The 20,838-nt window shown below is 32.9% G+C and overlaps 1 protein-coding gene across 1 annotated transcript; it reads right to left on the reverse strand.

Moving 5' to 3' along the window:
* Positions 1-2,030: 2,030 nt before the first annotated feature.
* On the reverse strand, positions 2,031-18,642 carry LOC140437604 (purine nucleoside phosphorylase-like). Its single transcript, XM_072527216.1, has 5 exons — positions 18,502-18,642; positions 18,091-18,188; positions 9,887-10,135; positions 8,668-8,918; positions 2,031-2,439 (listed from the first exon to the last, which is right to left on the reverse strand). The coding sequence occupies exons 1-5, from the start codon at positions 18,534-18,536 to the stop codon at positions 2,167-2,169; spliced, it is 906 nt and encodes a 301-aa protein (XP_072383317.1). The 5' UTR covers positions 18,537-18,642; the 3' UTR covers positions 2,031-2,166.
* Between the last annotated feature and the right edge of the window lie 2,196 nt (positions 18,643-20,838).

Below are 20,838 nucleotides of genomic sequence, written 5' to 3' on the forward strand. Positions count from 1 at the left end.
CTTAGAAACAGAATATACCGACTAAAATTCTTTTTGCATTTCTAATGCACCAAACCTTTTTTATTCGATTCTATATATTTTTCCAAGATGAATTGTATTTTTTTTTTAATTTTTACAAGCCAATTGTTATTAACAAATAACTTATACAAAAAAGCAATTTCACTAAATTGCTTCGGAATTAATTTTTTTAGGTGTATCTCATCATAATAAACACTTTTTCTCTCTTGATAATTTTTCGAAAAATGCTTCCTTTTCGAGTTATTTGCATTTTTTTGTTGAAAAAATGCCTTAATTAGTGATTTTTGGGATTTTTTTTCTAAAAAACTACTAAATGAATTGCAATTCTACAAATAGCTTTATAATCTTTAAACCTTCGAGTACAAGTTAGAATATTTTGGACAAGGCTAATTTTTTTCTATCTTGCTAAAAACGTAGACCCAAATATTTCGAATATGCCTTTCGAGCAGTCTACCGCTAAGTGTGTACAGCGGTTGCGGCGATACAGGCGTGCGGCGCGTAGAAATATTTGTTTAAATTTAAAAAATTAATTCAATACAAATATTACGTACAATTTATTAAAAAAAAAATATTTCTAATTATTTTTATATAGACATATTATAATTAAAACAATTAAAATTAATTTTTTACAATGCTATAATAATGTAATTTTTCTTTTAATATACGTGGTGACTATATTATTGAATGTTTTATTACAGTGAAATACATTAAGCAATATATAATTAATTTTTATTAAAAAATATAATATTAATTATACATCGTTTTCATTGTCAATAATTTGAAAATTTTCGTCAACAGCAACAGGATTTCCATCTAATAAGCTGATTTCATTGTCTTCAATAGAGTCGTCTTTAACATTTTTAAAATTCTCAGGTGTACATGCACATACTGCGCAGCATTCTAAATTATAGGAAATACAATTACAATTTTTCGTAGAACATTTTCCGGTACATGAGCAGAACTACTTTTGTAACATATCTAAACTAGTTTCGCCTTCAAAATAATTAAAATCGAAACAATTATTTTCCATTGTCCAACCATGGGTTAATGGATCAACAGATGAAATAATATTGTTTTTTGCTTGAATCCATTCATTTATTTGCCACTTTGCTCTTAAGTAATGTTGTAATAATGCTGGTTTCGAAGGTGGTAATTTTTTATTAGATGCATTTTTTTTAGCGCCTACAGCACCTCAACCGCTGTACACGCTTAGCGGGATACTCTCGAAAGGCATATTCGAAATATTTGGGTCCATGTTTTTAGCGAGATAGAAACCATTTATCTTTGTCAAAATATTCTAACTTGTACTCGAAGGTTTAAAGATTATAAAGCTATTTGTAGAATTGCAATTCATTTAGTAGTTTTTTAGAAAAAAAATCCCAAAAATCACTAATTAAGGCATTTTTTCAACAAAAAAATGCAAATAACTCGAAAAGGAAGCATTTTTCGAAAAATTATCAAGAGAGAAAAAGTGTTTATTATGATGAGATACACCTAAAAAAATTAATTCCGAAGCAATTTAGTGAAATTGCTTTTTTGTATAAGTTATTTGTTAATAACAATTGCCGGCCCACTTGTAAAATTTAAAAAAAAAATACATTTTATCTTGGAAAAATATATAGAATCGAATAAAAAAGGATTGGTGCATTAGAAATGCAAAAAGGATTTTAGTCGGTTGATGCTCTGCTTATAGGGGTAAACCGCTCGCCTATAGGGATTTATACTGTACCAATTATGTGTGTTTTATCTAGCCTGGTAGTAATGACACAAGGGTAAAAACCATGGACTCAACTGTATTATTTTTTATGTAAATTAAAGTATTTATTTACGATTTTTTGTTTTGCAAAAGTTAAAACTGTAAAAGATTTGAACTTATGACTTTTTTTAAATGAAAATATCTCATGTCCTTACTACAGAAATTATATTAACCTGAAATACAGAAAAATGGACATCCACCCTTTTTACTTGCAGCCACAAAAATATCGAACTGTGTAAAAGGTTTTTTTTATTTAAATCCCTAGAAATAAAACTATTTCGTATAAGTTACCTATATAAATAAATAAATGATTCCAATCATGATAGAACAAAAAACTGTTACTGATAAAAATCAAGATAAAAGATCATTTTGGTTTAAAGATATTCTCCATTTCATCCCTTTTTACATACACAGGTAAGAGTGGCGATATGCTCCACTATTCTTCTTACAAACTCTTGCAGCACACTTTCCATCCGTTTAGAAGCTTCAAGAACTTCTAAATGATTAGGGACCTTATCGGAATCCCATTCTAGGATAGCCTCGTTGGTGATGAGGCTAAAAGCAAAGACTGTTAACTCACAGTGTTTGGCCACTATCACTTCGTGTACTGTAGACATTCCCACAGCGTCAATTCCACATGTTTGCATAAGTCGAAGTTCCGCTACCTACGAGAAAATGAATAAATCACAATATGTATATAAAAGATGTAAACTTTTTTGTAAAACCAAATATATGATCATGGGAGAGACGGAAGGGAAAAAAGAAAAATTTAGTGTGAGATCTGTAAGTGGTAAAAGCTATAGTTTTAAAAGGGTGGACAAATTTGAATACCTGGGTGTAGTTTTCGATGAAAATGGAAAAGAGAAATGGGAGCTCGAAGCCAGAATAGCAAAAGGGAATAAAAAATTAGGTAGTTTATTAAGGAATTATTCCCACATTGTTCCGAAATAATAGTTTGGCAATGTCGCAATCTTTTGCACAAATACATAGAACAACGACATATTGAGTGAAATATGTCAATTTTGATTTTTCTTTGAAACTGACAACTGACATTAAATATATCTTTTCCTTTATTTGTTATCTTATATGTTGAGTTTGAGTATTTTAAAATTGCAAAAAATTGCAAAAATTGCCAGTGTATTTTGAAAATGGATTTATTCTTTCTTTGAAAGTTCTTCTTTTTCGTGTATTTTCCATGTTAATTAAATTATCAACTTCCTCGACAGCCGCAACACCTCTTAAACACATTTGTTTATTATATACATAGCTACTCTCAAAACAATACCAAAAATAATATATTCTTGTCACTGATGACTTTGACATTCATAAAATAGGTTATACCACGGTTATACTAGACTTAAACAAGGGTGTGGGTCGGTATAATCTTGAAATAAATTCTTATACCAAGTATAACTTATATCTAAGTTATTCCATGTTTATTGTTAGTGATTTTGCCTATACCTAATTTATTCTGAGTATAAGTTTTATACTTGGTTTATTAGTTATGCTGTAAATATATAAAACAGTAATTCGACCCATAGTAACATATGCCGGTGAGACATGGACATTAAATAAGAAGGAAGAAGATACTCTGGAAAGATGGGAAAGGAAAATATTAAGACTCATATTCGGAGAACGGTAGACAGAAAATGGTTGAGAGAGAAGAACCAACAATGAATTAATGGCTTTATACAAAGAACCTACCATTACCAAGTTCGTCAAGGTACAAAGAATCAGATGGTTGGGACATGTGGAAAGAATGGCAACAAACAGAATGCCTAAACTAGTAATAACCAGAAAATTAATCGGCCCCAAAAAAGAGGTAGACCCAGAACGAGGTGGATTAGTAAAGTGAAGGAAAACCTTAAACATGTGAAGGTGAGAGATTGGAAAAGAAAAGCACAAAATAGAAGTGAATGGAGAAATATTGTTTACCAGGTCTTTCAGAGTAGTTAAGAATATTGTATATACATATTTAAGGTAAAGTTTTGTTTAAAATAATTGTAATTAGTTAATATTAGGATTGTTTAAAAAAAAAGCCATATTTCCAAATATTATTGCTAAGAAATCTATTGTTAGAATCGTCAGCCGGTTTTTGATGACAAAGTAGAAAATTTGTGAATGGTAGTCAGCTATCGAGAGTCAATGAGCAAACATAAAAATTATACATACTTTAAAACTTAAAATAAACAAATTTATTTGTATGAATGTATTAGTTTTTCTTAGTAATTTACACGTTAAGCGCAATGCGAATCAACATACGCTTTAGGCCTTAACCTATGAGCTTTAGGCTTCAGGACAGACATTTTTTGATGACATTTATGAACTTCAATTGTTAAAGTTAAAAAAATTATGAAAAAAAACAGCCAAGGCAATAGAATTTTTTACAGCCATCACATGTCAATGAGGCGGTGGTTTCTTTCTTCTGTGCTACTTGCCCTCCTTCCTCTTCTACCATTTTTGTGTAACACGTTGTACATCGTCTTCTGCCTGCACGACCAACATCGTTGAGTTTGTGACTATTTTCCATAATGACTGGTGTGACAATAAAATCTTCTAATAGGTCCTTTGAATTTGGTAATCGTCATGCTTCCATTGGCAATGCTTTGATGAGCAACATAGGCATTTATAAGTGCCGTTCCAGTCAAGAACTGCATCGAAAATTTTCTGTACCATTTTATTCATTTACGTAATGGCGAATTATAGCTTTTCACTTGATCTGAAATATCAATAAAGCTGCTATATTTATTATATTCGATGACATTCTTTGGCTTTAGAACAGCATCGCGTGCCTTTTGAATTGTCACCATTTCGTCAGCGAATTTGATACTAATTATCAGCTTATTCGCTTCTCCCTCCACTTCTGAAAACCGATGCCCGAATTACTTTGTTCTGTACTTTGTACATGTTCGCCTACTTTTAATTTTATGGAAATGACGTTTTTGGGATTATATTTGCGGTTTGCACGTCAATTATATAAGTTTTTCGGTGTAGGAGTTCATGTGCAAGTGTGACAAAACTGTAGTAGTTATCAATCGCAAGTGTTCGTCCTTTGTCAAGCAGTGTATATATAAGTTTCATCACTACATTTGTTGGTATAGTACCTTCAGCATGTTCTTTTTCACAATATACGTTAAAATCGTAGGTATAACGACTTTCCAGAGAAAGATTGAATAATTATATCCCAAAGTTATGCCTCTTGTTGGCAATATACTGTTTGAAATTTAGTAACCCTTAAAAAGGCTCTAAAGTTTCGTCAATGCACACGTCTTCATTTGGAACGATGACAGCCTTGAATTTATCCTTTAGTCTGTTAACCAAGGGAACAATCTTCTGCAAACGGTCATCTGTTGTTACTCAATTATCGTTGAAATGTAGCGTTTTCCACAATAACTGGAAGCGATTCCTTGACATTATTTTTTTAATATTATTCACATAAAGATTATTCTTTGACCTGAAAATAACATAATTCCATCCCAATTATACCCAGGAATCGTTTTATTTCGACGACATCAGTATTCTGCCACGCGGTAATACGTGAGCTTTTTTTCTGATTTATTTTCTGACAATGTTCCAGAATACTCGATTCATTTTCACTGTCACTAGAATCAGTTGGTTGGTACCCATGTAAAATATACGTGTCGCCAAACTCACCCGATTCTTCATCTGACAGAATTTCTTGCCAATATTTTTCAAGTTTTTGTTGCTTGTACGTCTGCATTGTACCGCTCCAATCTAAGTACTGACAAGAAAAATGCAAGCCTCGGCGACGGCGCCTTCGCTTGTTAGATTTGGCGACACGTTATCAACAGGAATATGGTAGACCGGGGACAATTGAAACATTTCTGCATTTTAATTTTTTTTTCTCCGCATCTATCGCAAATTTCTAAATTACGAAATTAGTTATAAAAAGCGTATCCTATTGTGTTTCCATATATATCATTATGTTTTGTATTTATAATGTCATTAATAAGATATTAAATAAAAACTTGAACATGTCAAGTTGTTTCAATTGTCCCCGTGGCAGGGACGAATGAAACAGATACCTGGGACAATTGAAACAGAACTAAGACATAGAAAAATAGTGTTTATTCTAGTAAAAAACATACAATATAAAATATTTTTTATTCTGAAAGGCAATTGTGGCATACTTATAGTTCTTCTTGGCGAGTACACTTTTCATGGGACCAATGACGACACTCAGTGCACTGCACCCATTTTTCTCCAGGGCGACTACTACGATATGCTTCCAAGCAAACCAGACAATAGCAATCATCCTCTTCGTCGCTATCACTCTGTTGCTGATTGTTCTGGCATTGTTTTTCAGTCACTTTTTTCTTAACCTGTTTTTTCTTTTTTGCGTCATATTCCTCTTGGATAGCATTTTTCTCCGGCGTATCTGTATAAACTGCAGACTTCCTCACTTTTCGTTTGCCAATTGTTTTTCTAGGGAGCGCTTTTGGCAACGGTCTAACTGCTTCTGGTGAAAATACAACCTGCGATGCTTGAGCAATGCAAGTGCTTGGAGACGCTGGCGGTGTGTGATTTTGTGGTGATGTTGGCAAGATATCAGCTCTCTTAGTATGTAGAGGATCTTCACTAGGTGCTTCTTCAAGAACGGCACTGGTATATGGTGTCGTGTTATTAAGAGCTAGTCTCTCCGTGACATATGAAGGTGCAAAATCTAGTTCCGTAAATATGTCTCTGTTAAAGGGATATATGCCTGTGCAAGCAGATCCAACCATAATATTTGATTGCGTGAGGGCCAACGGTAGAGATAATTTAGCTATGCTGGGTATGTCGTAAATTGTCATCGTTTTTCCTGGATTATTTCTCATCCAAGAATCGCAACTTGAATTGAAAGACTTTTTGAAGGGACAGTAGATAGAACGATCCAGAAGTTGCAACTTATGCGAACAGTGCGGGGGAAATGACAAGACGACAATGCCATTTGTTTTACAGAAATCCAAGCAGCGTATACTAATGTGCGACTGGTGGTTATCAAGTAAAAGCAATACTGTATTTTCGGTTGAAGCGTTAGTATGCTTTTGAAAATGATTAAGGTATACCAAGAACTCTTCCTCTTGCATCCACCCGCTCGCGTTTCCCGCTCCAATACATCCCACTGGACCGTCACGGACTAAGTGATCCTTGTATCTTTTTCGTGGAAAAATAAAAATGGGCAGTATACTGTTACCGATAGCATTGACGGCTAAAGCTATGGTCACCAATGTTCCCCTCTCTCCGGATGTAAGTGCTCCCACCTGTCTTGTCCCCTTTTCGGCAACAACTTTACTAGGTTTTTGAACCGTCGTTACCCCCGTTTCATCAATATTATATATATCTTTTGGTTCAAATTTGTACTTATCCATTATATTAGCCAGGTTATCATAAAAAAGTTTTACGTTCGTTACATTGAAACTGGTTGCTCTGGAAAGACTTGTGGCTTGAGCGCAGCGGATTGAAAGTTCTGGATTGCGTTTCATAAATCCAGAGAACCAATCTTCTCCTGCCATAGCATGTTGTCTCCAGGTATCAGGCATGTTCAAAGAATATTTCACGGCCAATTGAAAGGCCAATTTCCGAATTTCTTTAGGCGGTAACCCGTAAAATATGTGCCGCTTTGATTATGTATCCAGCAATGTTTTTTTCCTGGTCTATGTCAAATACTCGTCTCACGCAATGATAACCCATTGTGACTGAAGTAACGAATCCTTGCTCAATTGCTTTTTTGTTTTTTTTTAATAAATCTACTTAATGACACGTAGTGTAGATCAAATTTAGCTGCAGCTGATCTTATGGACGTGTTATTTTCAGTAACCTCTTTATAGGCTTCTTCATAAACCAAAACGGGTTTTAAACCCCTTTTCGTTTTTCTCACTCGTACTCGTGGCATCCTAAAACAAACCAAACAGTTAATAGGGCTCGTGCACAAACTACGTTGACAATTTTTACAAATTTTTTCTACAATTTAATCTACGTTATCTCACATGAATTTGAGGGGGTATTAATAACGCCCCTAAAGTGTTAACCACTGGATACTCTACTACAACGTACAATAATAAATAACATAAAAGACTACTCTGTGGACAATTGAAACATGTTTCAATCGTCCCCACGAGAAATTTTTTCGTAAACACTTAAATATCTTTTCACTCTAGGACAATAATAGTAATAATTTAAACTGGCCTCCCTAAAAAAGAAATGCCAATTTAACTACAAAAATAGTCGAAGCTGCATACTTACGTTCCGATATGTTGCGTCACCTTTTGTTGTTCAGTGCAAAAGTTTACTTCGGTAGCGGTAAATCACGCTAACGAGAATGTACGCATGTAATGCAAACGACAATCAATGGCTGACTGATAGAGACACCGGGCTCCTAGAGGCGCTGTGTTTGCTACAAGCGCGCGCGGATTTAATCTCGGAATACTACCAATATGGCGGCTGTTTCAATTGTACCCTGTTTCAATTGTCCTCGGTCTACCCTAGACAAATCAAGGCGTGATGCCACGTTGGATTCTCATAGGCATTTCGTGATAAAAATCTTGATGGTACCCGCGAAACTCCAAGTGGATTCACACTTTAAAAAATAAAATTGTTACTAAAATTTGCATTTTAGAGTGTTAGATTTTAATTTAAAAGTTAAAAAAAGTAATGAAAATACCTAAAAAAAGCGATCGGCCAATAAAGACATTAAAATTTTCAATATGGTGGCACTTAACCTGTTAAAAACACCAAAATTATAAGGGTTTCAACTGTATCCTTTATTGCTTTTCAAAGGTTGTATGTTTAAAGAAATAAACTCTTTAATTTTAAATCGTAGCTTATACAGAATATTTATGTGTATTGTGACTGATCGTGTGACAAAAACTATGACGAAGACTGAAACTTACTGTTTCGTAATTTGGTCCCCCAACACATGCGTATACTCCTTGATGTACAATTTGTTCAATTCCAAGATCTTTTGCTATTTTTAGTGCTTCATTACGGAGATCTTTATCATAAGATTTGTTTACTGGCGGAAATCTAGTTCCAAATCGTTCTTCATTTGGTCCTCGCAATGGATTATTACCGCCAAGTCCCAAGAAGTTGACGTGGTCTTTCAACAACATTATATGGCCAATTCTATAATCTTGATTTATACCTAAAAATTAATTAAATCTTTTTATCTTATTACCAGGTACATAAAACATACACCTAACAATAATGAATAACAAATAATGAACTTGATAGATTTTTCTTAAGTTGTGAGATATGAGCCGACCAGTTCAGTCGATTATCTATGGTTATTCCCAATAGTTTAAAAGTCTTTTTGTTATTTAAATCATTGTGTAAACTACCTGCAGATATAATCAAATTCTTCTCCATGAGCTAGATTTACTATAAACTTTCTCAGGAGACATTTTTAAATCATCATTCTTTTCATGAATGGAAAATCGGAGAGATGACCTTTATACACTACCGCTTGGTGTCTGCCACAGAGATAAGAAGTTATAAGCTTAAGAGGGATACCTCTAATTCCATAGTAATTTAATTTGTGGAGAAAAATATGTGAAAACGCAATGAAAAGCCTCCGCAAAGAGAAATTGCTATGCGATTGCCGCGTTCAAGCCCCTCAATCACCTCTTTCACAACATTAAATACCGCGTTTGTAGTAGAACGAGCTCTTCTGAATTCATATTTTGAATTGATAAAGTAATTATTTGATTCAAAATAAGAATGAAATTGTTGTTTAATCACCTTTTCAATCACTTTCCCAAAAGTAGAAACGATGCTTATGGGTCTGTAATTGTCTGATTTTAAATAATCACTTTTTTTGCAGGTAGGTAGTACTTTTGAGTATTTTAGTACTTTTGGAAATACTCCGGTTGATACAATTAAATAAATAAGATGAGTTAAAGGTGTTAAAACTATTTGGTAAGTTTCTTTTAAAATTTTGCTATTAATTTCGTGAAAGAATTACTAAGAGACTTTATTATTTGAGACACCTCTTTTTCCACAACGGGACGAATAAAAAAGGACTTGCTCGGAGAAGGATGAATTCTAAGAAGCATTTATAGATAAACTGCTAAAAAACCTGATAAGTCATATATTAAATCAAGTTACAGTCACCTCCAGCAGCATTTGTTAAGATCAAATGTGAGCATCCCAGTAATTTCATTATTCTAATAGGCATGGCGCACTTCCATAAGGGGTAGCCTTCGTAAGCATGGAATCGTCCCTTTAAACATACCACAGGAACAGTGGATAATTTGCCAACCACCAAACAGCCACCATGTCCTTGTACTGTACTGACTGGAAATTTAGGGATTTCTTCGTAGGGAAGTGTAATAGGATCGGTTAGAGTATCTGCCAAAGGACCTAAAAATAAAAATTATTAAACTTACAATTTCAAAATAAAAGTAAGAAACCAGTAACTAAAAAATAAACTGAAGATTATTCCACAAAAAACTATTTAAGAAAAACTACCGTCAGTTTTTTATGAGATAAGAGACAAATTACTTTCGGCTATTTTGTTTTTACAGAGACGTTAAAAATGCCTGAGTTTTAAACAATGAAAACTGAGAATATCACACACACGTCTACTATGATATTTTCATTAGTTAATAAATAAATATATATATATATATATATATATATACATATATATATATATATATATATATATATATATATATATATATATATATATATATATATATACATCGGTTTAGAACGTCTTTCGACGTTGTCCGATACCTAAACACCATCTCTTCCTATCTTCGCAGTCGTTTGTTGTTAAATTTCTTTCGCTCATGGACTTGTTTACGCCGTGTTGCCATTCTAATCTGGGTCTTCCTCTTTTCCGTCGACCTATCGGTTGCCATTCTATTACTTTTTTGGGGAGTCTTGATGCTGGCATCCGTTGAACATGCCCATACCACCTTAATTGTAATAAATAAATACAAATTGCAAACAGGTGTTATCATGGTCTATCAAAGTACTTAGCTAACAAACGTCTGTCTCAAAAAACTCGTATAAGGCTGTATAGAACACTGATAGTCCCCGTTCTCACATATGGATCAGAGGCATGGACGCTAACGAAAACAGATGAATCCGCTCTATCCGTTTTTGAAAGAAAGGTGCTACGCAGGATATTCGGAGCGGTCTGTGAGAACGGAGTATAGAGGCGTAGATATAACTTTGAACTGCAGAATATCTACAAGCATACGTTTGGTGGTAAAGATATTACCACTATAATTAAGCGAAACCGCCTGCAGGATATGTAGCCCGGGCCCCTGAGTCAAACATGATAAAAAAGATTCTAACAGCGCAACCCGTAGAAATGAGAAGACGGGGTAGACCAAAGCTAAGGTGGATGGACGGGGTAACACAAGATGCCGAGAAGATCGGAGTCGGCAACTGGAAAATGCAAGCGAGGGACAGAATAGAATGGCGTAGAAAGCTTGAGAAGGTCGAGGCCCTCTAAGGGCTGTAGCACCAAGATGATGATGATGATGATGAATAAATACACAATGAGTATAGTCTGGCAAAATTTAATAATTTCCATTTTTATGTTCCAAATAGACTAACATTTTTTATTTAATATATTTGAATCGCTTTTTTCAGAAACAAACGAAGTCACATTTTGGCGATTTTAATATTATAACACCAACATGTATTTCTGTGGGCTACACACAATTGAATGCAGGATACACCTAAGTCCCGTAAGCATAGCTAAGATTGTTTCTGCAATAAATTGTCAGTTTGCATATCGACGTTTACCATAACCGATAAAATTCACAGTGTTTCTATTGTTTGTTCTTATTGCTGCTGACAAAAAGTTGTCTATATATTGGAAGAAAAACGTTCATATTTTAATATTATTATGAACAACGATCAACCAACAACCAGTGCTGAAAACGCTAAGGATGGAGAGCCTGCTACTAAAAGGCGTAAGGGAACTAGAAAATCGGATGAATATTCGCGTAATGTTATTAAAAACTGTAGGGTAAATGGCAAAAATATATTAGCTACAAAAATAAGGCCATGAAAGCAAAGCAAATACAACCTCAGTGCAAGTAAGACAATAATATTTTTATGTTTGTAAAATACATTTTTTAGGTGTCTACTTAAATGTTTTGAAAAAGTGAACGAATATCATCATCATCATCATCATCATCAGTGGCGTTACAGCTCTTTATGAGCCAAAGCCTTCTTCAGAACAATCCTCCATTCGCCCCTGTCTCTGGCAACTCTTCTCCATGCTCTAATTCCGATAGACTGCAAATAATTTTCTAGGTTGTCTTGGTACCTAAGTCTCGGTCTTCCTCTTCTTCGTTGTCCGATCGACCCTTTTCGGTCAAAAACTTTTCTGACTATGGCATCTTCCTCTCGTCTGATTATATGACCTATCCATCTGAGGCGTGCTACCTTAATGAATTTTACAACGTCAGGTTCTCCAAATCTTCTATACAACTCAAAATTGTAACACCTGCGCCACAAACCTTGTTCTTTTGGAGGCATAAAAGAACGAATATCAAAGGAACATTATTTTTGGTAACTTTTACGGTATGACAACAAAAAACGAACAGGTTATGTATCTACAAGGATTAATAGAAGTAATGGAGATGTCTAGAAGAAGAAAACGTAATGAAGAAAGGAAAAAAAGATATGCGAAGGTGCTTTTTCAAGTATTCACGCCATTAGAAGAGAAAGGCTGAAGAGAATTAAAAGACTTGTGGTATTTGGTGTGATACCTACAGGTAAAAGGGAAAAATATAAAAGGGAACATTATTGATGAGCTAGGAAACTTATTCGTAGCCTCATAACTACATTTCCAGTCAAAGAGTCTCATTATTCTGGTAATGAATTTAAGTACTAAGATGCGAAACTTAATATAAAAATAATTTACGAATTATTTATTAAAAAGTATCCTGAAAGTACAGTAAAATACAATTAATACAATAAATTTTTTCTTGAAAATTTTAATCTACATTTTAATAGGCCACAAATTGACACATGCAATGTCTGTGAGGAGCTTAATTTAAAAATTAAAAGCACTAGTCTTGGTGAAACAGCAAAAAAACTAGCGGTTGCCAAAAAGTCGTAAACTACCATCAAAATAAAAAATTTTACACTGCCCTACATGATCAAGTTGAGGAATGCATTCAAAGATATGATGTAGAAGCAATCGCCTTCGATTTTATGCAGAAGCTTCAACTTCCCGCAATTCTTGTACAAGACCTATTTTATCTGTCGCAGTTTACCGTTAATGTTTTTGACATCGCCCATATTAAGTCACGAAAATCCGTTCTTTATATTTACCACGAAGCAAAAGCACGAATAAACCCGAATAAAGTCTGCAGCTTTCTATTAGATTATATTAAAAAATATACAGATTGAACGAATTTAAAACGGAACATAGGAAATCAATGTATTTCGGCTCAACTCCGCTCTAGGTGGTTGGCCAACAAAAGGTTGTCAAATAATTATATTATAAAAATCCAATACTTCAGCGGGCTGCTGGATTCGGAACTCATTCAAGAACAAGTCAAAACTCCACCCAAATAGATTGCCTAGAATCACTGAAAAAACTAGACTAAACAAGCAGTTATTATGCTGTCAAACCACTTATCGCTTCCTTATAGTCCAAGAGATAGAGCCGAAATTTTGAACTGATCAATAATATGACATTTCTCTATTGGAATATATTCATTGTAACTGGGTTAAGACTTTGCCTTACAGGCGGACGCCCCTCGTGGTACAGGGGGTGGCTATACAGGGATGAAGTTGAAATTTTTTTCGGAAAAATTAACGATCGATAATATAGCTGAAAATTTGCCCAGAGTAAGATCTTGGTATAACTAGACGAAATCCCAAAGGGCGGACGCGAGAGTGGATACATAAGGGGTGGCGGACAGGGGTGAAGTTGCAATTTTTTGGGGAGAAATTAACGATAAGTAATATGTCCGCCATGGCTCATTATTTAGCCCCTAAAACCTTTAAATCCAAAAGGACGGACAGCTGGGTTGGTACAGAGAGCCACAAAACGGGGTCAAATGTACCACTTGCCTGCGCATTTTAGGTCTCGGTAACAATTTTCAAACTGATTTTATTATGATATTTTTATACTTATTGATTTGAAAATTTGTATGCTCACTTATGTTACTATTCTGAGAAGCGTCAAGTAGAGTTTTCCTCAAAATTTTCCGTAAATGAAAATTTTCGTAATTTTTTGAGGTAAAATCTAATTTGTAGAATCCTTTCAATTTTCTGTAAGTTATACCATGATTTTTTTCCAAAAATTTTCAAACGATTTTTCCGATAAGAAAAAAAATTTAGAAAAACTTTTCTAAAACATTTGATAAACCTCTACGTCATCGTCTGAATGTTTTATAGAATATTTTGTAGTTTTAAAATGATATTATGATAATGTTTTTTTTTCAAACTAAAGTCATATTTACTTTACAAATCACATTTTTTTCTTAAATAAAATATTTTACGAATTAATTTTTAATTGAATAAATGTTTGATATTTAATATTTTATTAAATTAAAGTAATTTTATAATGTTAACTATTAAATATTTTTGGTATAACAAATAGTAATTTTACTTATTTTTTATTACAATAAAAAGGTTTTTAAATTTATATTGCATAAATAATGATTGTTCAGATATAAGAAAAATTTGATTTAGTATTACATTAATAATCAAATACAAAATATATTATTTCTATTTATCAATAGGTAAAATTCAATTTGTAGAATTCCTTTAACATTCTACAAATAATTATTAATAAAAATCAATTTAATAGTGGAATTATCAATTTTTTAAGTTTTGAAATTTACTTTGTAGATATTTTCAATATTTTTTTTAACTTTCAAATTGATTGAATTTTTTTTCATTAGTTAATTATGATTTTACAAATTCTATTTGGACATTAATTTTGCATCATTATTATTTTAAAATATTAAAATAATAATGATGCGCGTTCATTTAGATCAGTAATTCTAGACGCCAGAGTGGACCTCAGATGCCAGAATCAGTTCGAGAAGTAGTGATTGAAAATGAAGCAGATAATGAATGTGATATTATTGAAAGTGAAAGTGACGAAGATGATGAATGTGAAAACATCAATGAGAGTGAGAAAAATGACGAAGTTTTTCTAAATTTTTTTTTCTTATCGCAAAAATCGTTTGAAAATTTTTGGAAAAAAATCATGGTATAACTGACAGAAAATCGAAAGGATTCTACAAATTAGATTTTACCTCAAAAAATTACGAAAATTTTCATTTACGGAAATTTTTTTGAAAAATTTTGAGGAAAACTCTACTTGTCGCTTTTCAGAATAGTAACAGAAGTGAGCATACAAATTTCCAAATCAATCGGTATAAAAATATCATAATAAAATCAGATTGAAAATTCTTTCCGAGACCTAAAATGCGCAGGTAAGTGGTACATTTGACCCCGTTTTATGGCTCTCTGTACCAACCCTGCTGTCCGCCCGTTTGGATTTAGAGTTTTTAGGGGCTAAATAATAAGCCATGAAAATGGCGGACATATTACTTATCATTAATTTTTCCCCAAAAAATTGCAACTTCACCCCTGTCCGCCACCCCTTATGTATCCACTCTCGCGTCCGCCCTTTGGGATTTCGTCTAGTTATACCAAGATCTTACTCTGAGCAAATGTTCAGCCATATTATCGATCGTTAATTTTTCCGAAAAAAATGACAACTTCATCCCTGTATAGCCACCCCCTGTACCACGAGGGGCGTCCGCCTGTAAGGCAAAGTTTTAACCCAGTTACAATGAATATATTCCAATAGAGAAATGTCATATTACTGATCAGTTCAAAATTTCGGCTCTATCTCTCCGACTATAAGGCAAGCTCCTCTTTCCTTTAAAGGAGACAGATAGTTGAACGATATTTTATACAATGTCTATCACCGGGTATGGATTTATTTTTGTCCAAGTTTTATATTGGTCCACTATTTCAAATGCAGTTCAAACAGACATATATTAAATTGTATGTTCCGTTTTAAATTGGTTCAATCTGTATACGAAGTAGGAAACGAGGACGACTCCGAAGATCATGGAGGAACGAAGTAGACAACGCCATGAGTAAGAGAGGTCTAAACGATGGAGAATGGGACAACAGAGAGAGATGGAAACGGTTGAGCGATGGAAGTCAATGAATACTTTGGAATCCCTGAATATATATATGTATATAAAAAATATATTGGAATAAATATAAAAGAACTACGTCTGTTTTCTGACTACGGCCTAGGTCAAACAATTTTTCCCACTTCGAGGTCACTTATTTCTACCCTGTGACCGTGTTTTTGGGGTTATTCAAAGAAACTTCAGAAAATTTGACCGAGTTTATGACATCCATAAGTACACGGAGATCATTGTTTGCGTAAGTGCTCCAAACCTATTCACAATCTGTGAAATTAAAAGAAAAATCATTATAAATTTTAAAGACGATATGCGATATGGAGTACCTTCAATGTTCCCATTCCAAAAACAAGCAATGTCACAGTTAAAATGCCAACTTAAAAGGCGTATAAAAACCCAATTCCAGTACTAGAGACCAAAAAAAAAATTGACCACACTGCTTCAATGGTGGAGGGACCGTTCAAACCATTTTACTAAAATATTATTCAAACATCAGCAACTAAGAAAAAATCCAAGAAAGTCAAAAAATAAACTGTATGATATTATAATTGTTTAGTAATAAATAATTACGTTTTGAAACCTGATATTTTATTACTGAAACAAACTAATCCATCTGTCTAAGTAAGTATGTCTTTTATGTTGTTACCAAGATTGTATTTTCTTCTGGCCGCTAGGTAGTGTTGAAAGTCAAGAAGTACATGTGTTACGGAAGTCGTGGTGTTGCAGTACTGGCACAAAATCTGATTACTGGAATTCATTAGGTGTCCATGTGTAAGGCGTGTGTGCCCTATTCTCAATCTTTGAATGATACATTTGTCCTTTATTTTCATTGGTGAGAGCTGGTGGTAGAAAATGTTTGGTTGTAGAACGCTTAACTTGGTATTGCTTCTTTTCCAATGATCATTCCAAAGGTCCATTATTTTATGTTTGAGTGTTCTTTTTAGATCTGATGATGTTTAAATGTATGTTGTTACGTTAAGAGAACATGCTTGTTTTGCTGCTTGATCGGCTTTTTCGTTACCTGGAATACCAACGTGTGATGAGACCCACAATATTGTTACTGTAATTCCATTAGTTTGAAGGCGATTACATATACTCTGGATTTCTTGAACTATTGGGTGGATAGAATATACGTTTCTTCTGGACTGCATGGAAGACAGAGAGTCCGTACAGATTGCTATAATTTTATCATCGTTGAGTGGAGTTTTCGCCGCTTGTAATATTCCATATAGTTCCATATATTCCTTCAGTCTTAGATGCGTCTGAGTAAAGGATCTAATCAAAGTTGCATTGATGTAGTATTTCATAAAATCTTTGTTTGATAATGAAAGGTCCATTTTAAAAATCCTTATTTAAAGAGTTTGGTAACGATTTAGAATGTTTCCGTTTTTGATAAATTCTTACATATGGTGTAATCTATTAACGTCAAACTTTACTTTTAGCGAAAATGTTCCCATAAACTCTAGAAAAGTTTTTTTCATTTCTTACAAACTGTCCGAATGTGACTTAGGTTGTTTCTAAAATAAGCGATTCATTTATTTTTTCCTTCTATTTTGATTTAGTACCAAAATAACATCCTAATTTACATCGAATATTTTTACCAAAATATCTGCTTTATTTTAAAACTTGGTGTGCTTTTTTTTTTCGCTAAAATCTCATTTTTCTAATTGTGTAAAAAAATGTACATAACTATGGCGAATTTTCTTAGATAATACTAAAAAACAAATACAAATCCTAAAAGTCTCTTAGAAGACCCTATCGGAAAACCCGGTAGTTTCTTTTTACAGGATATTCCGTATTTTTATTTTTCATGTGGTGACAACTTGTTGACACACTTTTCAATACAGCTGGTTTTGTCTAATTTTGAGATTGATGGACAAGTTACAGTCAAAATTTAGACCCCTGTGGACCATCTGCTTTTCCATTGAATTCAACTATCTTTTCGATAAAGTAACAACTGTTGTTTTATTTTTATTATATTTTTTTTTTACTTAAATTTCATTTTACTATTAAGTTCTATACAAACAAGTTCCTGTTTTGTTAAAAATAAATTAAACTGTTCACTTTATACACCAATTTATACAACTCAACTAGCTAGTTCCCAAGAGAAACAATTCTTTGGGAACATATATAAAAGATGAAAGTTTAACCTACCTAAACCAGATCCGCATACTATACCAACCTTGGGACAAATGGGAGCTATTTTGGACTTAATAAAATCTGCGATTTCTGTTAGATCTTCATAGCTAAATCTAAAACAAAATATGATGGATAACCAGAAAGTACAAGTTAGCAACGATAGAGTTGCATGTTACTCTATCAGATTATTGATACATGCGTTCATCCGCCGCTTACTTCTTTTCGCTTAGACCTATCCTGCAGTGGGCTCGATGATAGAAAAATTACGTTGTTGGTTTATTTCTACGCAGGATCTTACTTTATTTTTTTCTTTTTTTTAGTTAACTAACTGTAGTAGTGAACCGTAGTGAACTGCTTTTGACCACCGTAATATTATGTATTCTATTAATTTCCTACTTCAAATATGATCAAGAAAAGTATACTTACTGGTTTATATTAGGATCAGTTATTTGTTCTACCATGATTTTTTTGATGAAGTGGTGATTTTACTAGGAATTTAGGATGATTGATGATTATGAAGTTTTGTTAATTTGACATTGAAAAATAAAGATGACATTGACGTTATTTTTGGACTAAAAATACGTTTGCTTAAGGTTGATCTGCACCCCCCAAAAGACAAACTCAAAATTCAGAAAATTTGAAAAAATTTGAGAAGGTATATGTGATAACTAGAAGTATTTTGACAACTTCTAAGCAAACTTCATGTTTTCGTTTCTAAAAAAACTCAAAAAAACTACTTTTTGCCAAGTATAAAGCAAGAAAACCAAACATAGGATTTTGTTAATTTTTTTTACAGCATTAAGATATAATTATAAGAAATACTTATGAATTTTTTGAATTTACAGTTTTGTCCCAATAGGAAAAAATAATAGGTATGTTTCGGCTTATAATAAAGTTACCGGTAAGAAACCGAAAATTTTTTTAATAACAACGTATATAAAACTGTAAAAGTGGAAAATACTTGCAATAAAACGTTAAATATTTTTTCCTAAACATATGGAAAATCTCGTTAAACAAGAATTATGTCTTGAACTGCCGCCTTCAAATTGTAATATAGGGAGATGGCTCCATCTGAGGCAATGGTAGTATTTATCATCGATAAATAGCATTATGCTGAAACTTACAGAGTTAAAATACAGAATAGTAGATACTGCAACTTTTATTTTGAAAGTACGATATCATAAAATTTACACTCTATAAGTAATATATCTATAAAAAACCTATTTAGTTTTAAAAACCTATTTAGGCGTTTTTAGTTAATTATTTTAGTATTTATAAACAATAGTGTTCCTTGCATAACCAGTGACGTACCCAGAATTTGTCTGAGAGGGGGGGATTTGAAATTTAATTTTTTTATGCTACCTCCATTTTGAGTCCCTAAAATTTTTAAAATTTGGGTTTAAGTTTAATTTAAAGTACTAAAGATAGCAGTGTCAAAGATTCAGGTATCTATTATCCTGCCTACCAACTAAAACCGCCCTCTCTTACTTGTGTGCATTTGACTGTTTCACGTACCGTACTCCGAAAGTGGGGTAAAGACATTTTTGGAATACTCCCTTCTCTTATCTATTGTTCTGAAGCTATTTTCTTGTGGAATTTTAAAGTAATTACTATTTTATTGGGAATAAGCCACAAGTGAATGTTAAAATAAGTTTATTGACGTTTGACATTAATCCAACTTGTAAATACAATACATTTTGGAGACGGCTATCGCAGTATTCCCGTTCTTCTCCGCCAATCCTGCCGGTTTAAGGCATGCTCCTCCTCCAAACCTTTCGATTTCATCGCTCTTCTAATTCCTTCATTCCATGAGAGTCAAATTCTACCTCTTTTTACTCTTCCAGGGAGCTTCCATTTGTGAAGTTTTTGGGGCCAACGTTCGTCAGGCATTCTCAAGAGGTATCCAAACCATTTTGAACCTCTTCTTTCTATTAAGTTAGGTCTACATTAATTGATTTTATTTGATCAACATATTCATTAAACTTGAATAGATTCTAGTTTAGATATGTATGTATATTTATAGAGAAGCTGATCGCAATTTTCGCACTTTTGTTGACAGGAATAATTAAAAATGTGTGATATGGAGGAAACTTACAATAAACACAGTTTTGTATTAAAGCAATGGATATTAGCAAAGAAAGTGATTGGGAATATTAGAAATCTTGTTGAACCAGCTATGCTAGAACACTACTAACTCAGCAACTGATTTTTAAAAAGTAAAACAAAAAACAAAAATTGTTTAATCTATTAACGTTTTGTATTTTGTGATTTGATTGATTTCCATTCAAGTGGAAATTGAAACGTCAATAAACTTATTTTTAAAAATTGTGGCCTATTTCCAATAAAAATAGTAATTGCTTTAAGATATATTGACAATCTTGATACTTTTTATATAATACATAAAAATACAGTTCTGTAAAGATTTAAAATCTAATGATTTGTTTACTTACTCGCTAATCTCATTTTACGGTTTGATTCGCAACTTGACGGGAACAGTATTCTCTAGGCATAACTGTAACAAGAACAGACAAAATGTAGCTTAGTTTAAACTCTCCCTCATAGATGGCGAAAGAAGCTTTATTCGAAAGTTACATTTATTTAAAAAGATTATTTTAATACGTTTTTAATAGTAACAAAAAGCAATATTATCAAATAAAAGTGCTCAATAAAATTAGAGGAATAATCTTTCTACGAAGCATTATTTTTTTTGGGAAATTAGGCAAATAAATGAAATAAGTAATTTTAAGAAGTAGGTATACACAT

This window comes from Diabrotica undecimpunctata, chromosome 1 (genome assembly GCF_040954645.1).
Source record: "Diabrotica undecimpunctata isolate CICGRU chromosome 1, icDiaUnde3, whole genome shotgun sequence".
Lineage (NCBI taxonomy): Eukaryota > Metazoa > Arthropoda > Insecta > Coleoptera > Chrysomelidae > Diabrotica > Diabrotica undecimpunctata.

What these genes read in the sequence shown, in the direction of transcription:
- LOC140437604 (XM_072527216.1), bottom strand. Translation starts at nt 18,536, where the DNA reads ATGGTAGAACAAATAACTGATCCTAATATAAACCA. An exon ending in CTTAACAAATGCTGCTGGAG is followed by an intron (nt 8,919 to 9,886) that starts GTGACTGTAACT and finishes ATTAATTTTTAG; the next exon opens with GTATAAATCAAGATTATAGA. An exon ending in GGGGACCAAATTACGAAACA is followed by an intron (nt 2,440 to 8,667) that starts GTAAGTTTCAGT and finishes ATTTTCTCGTAG; the next exon opens with GTAGCGGAACTTCGACTTAT.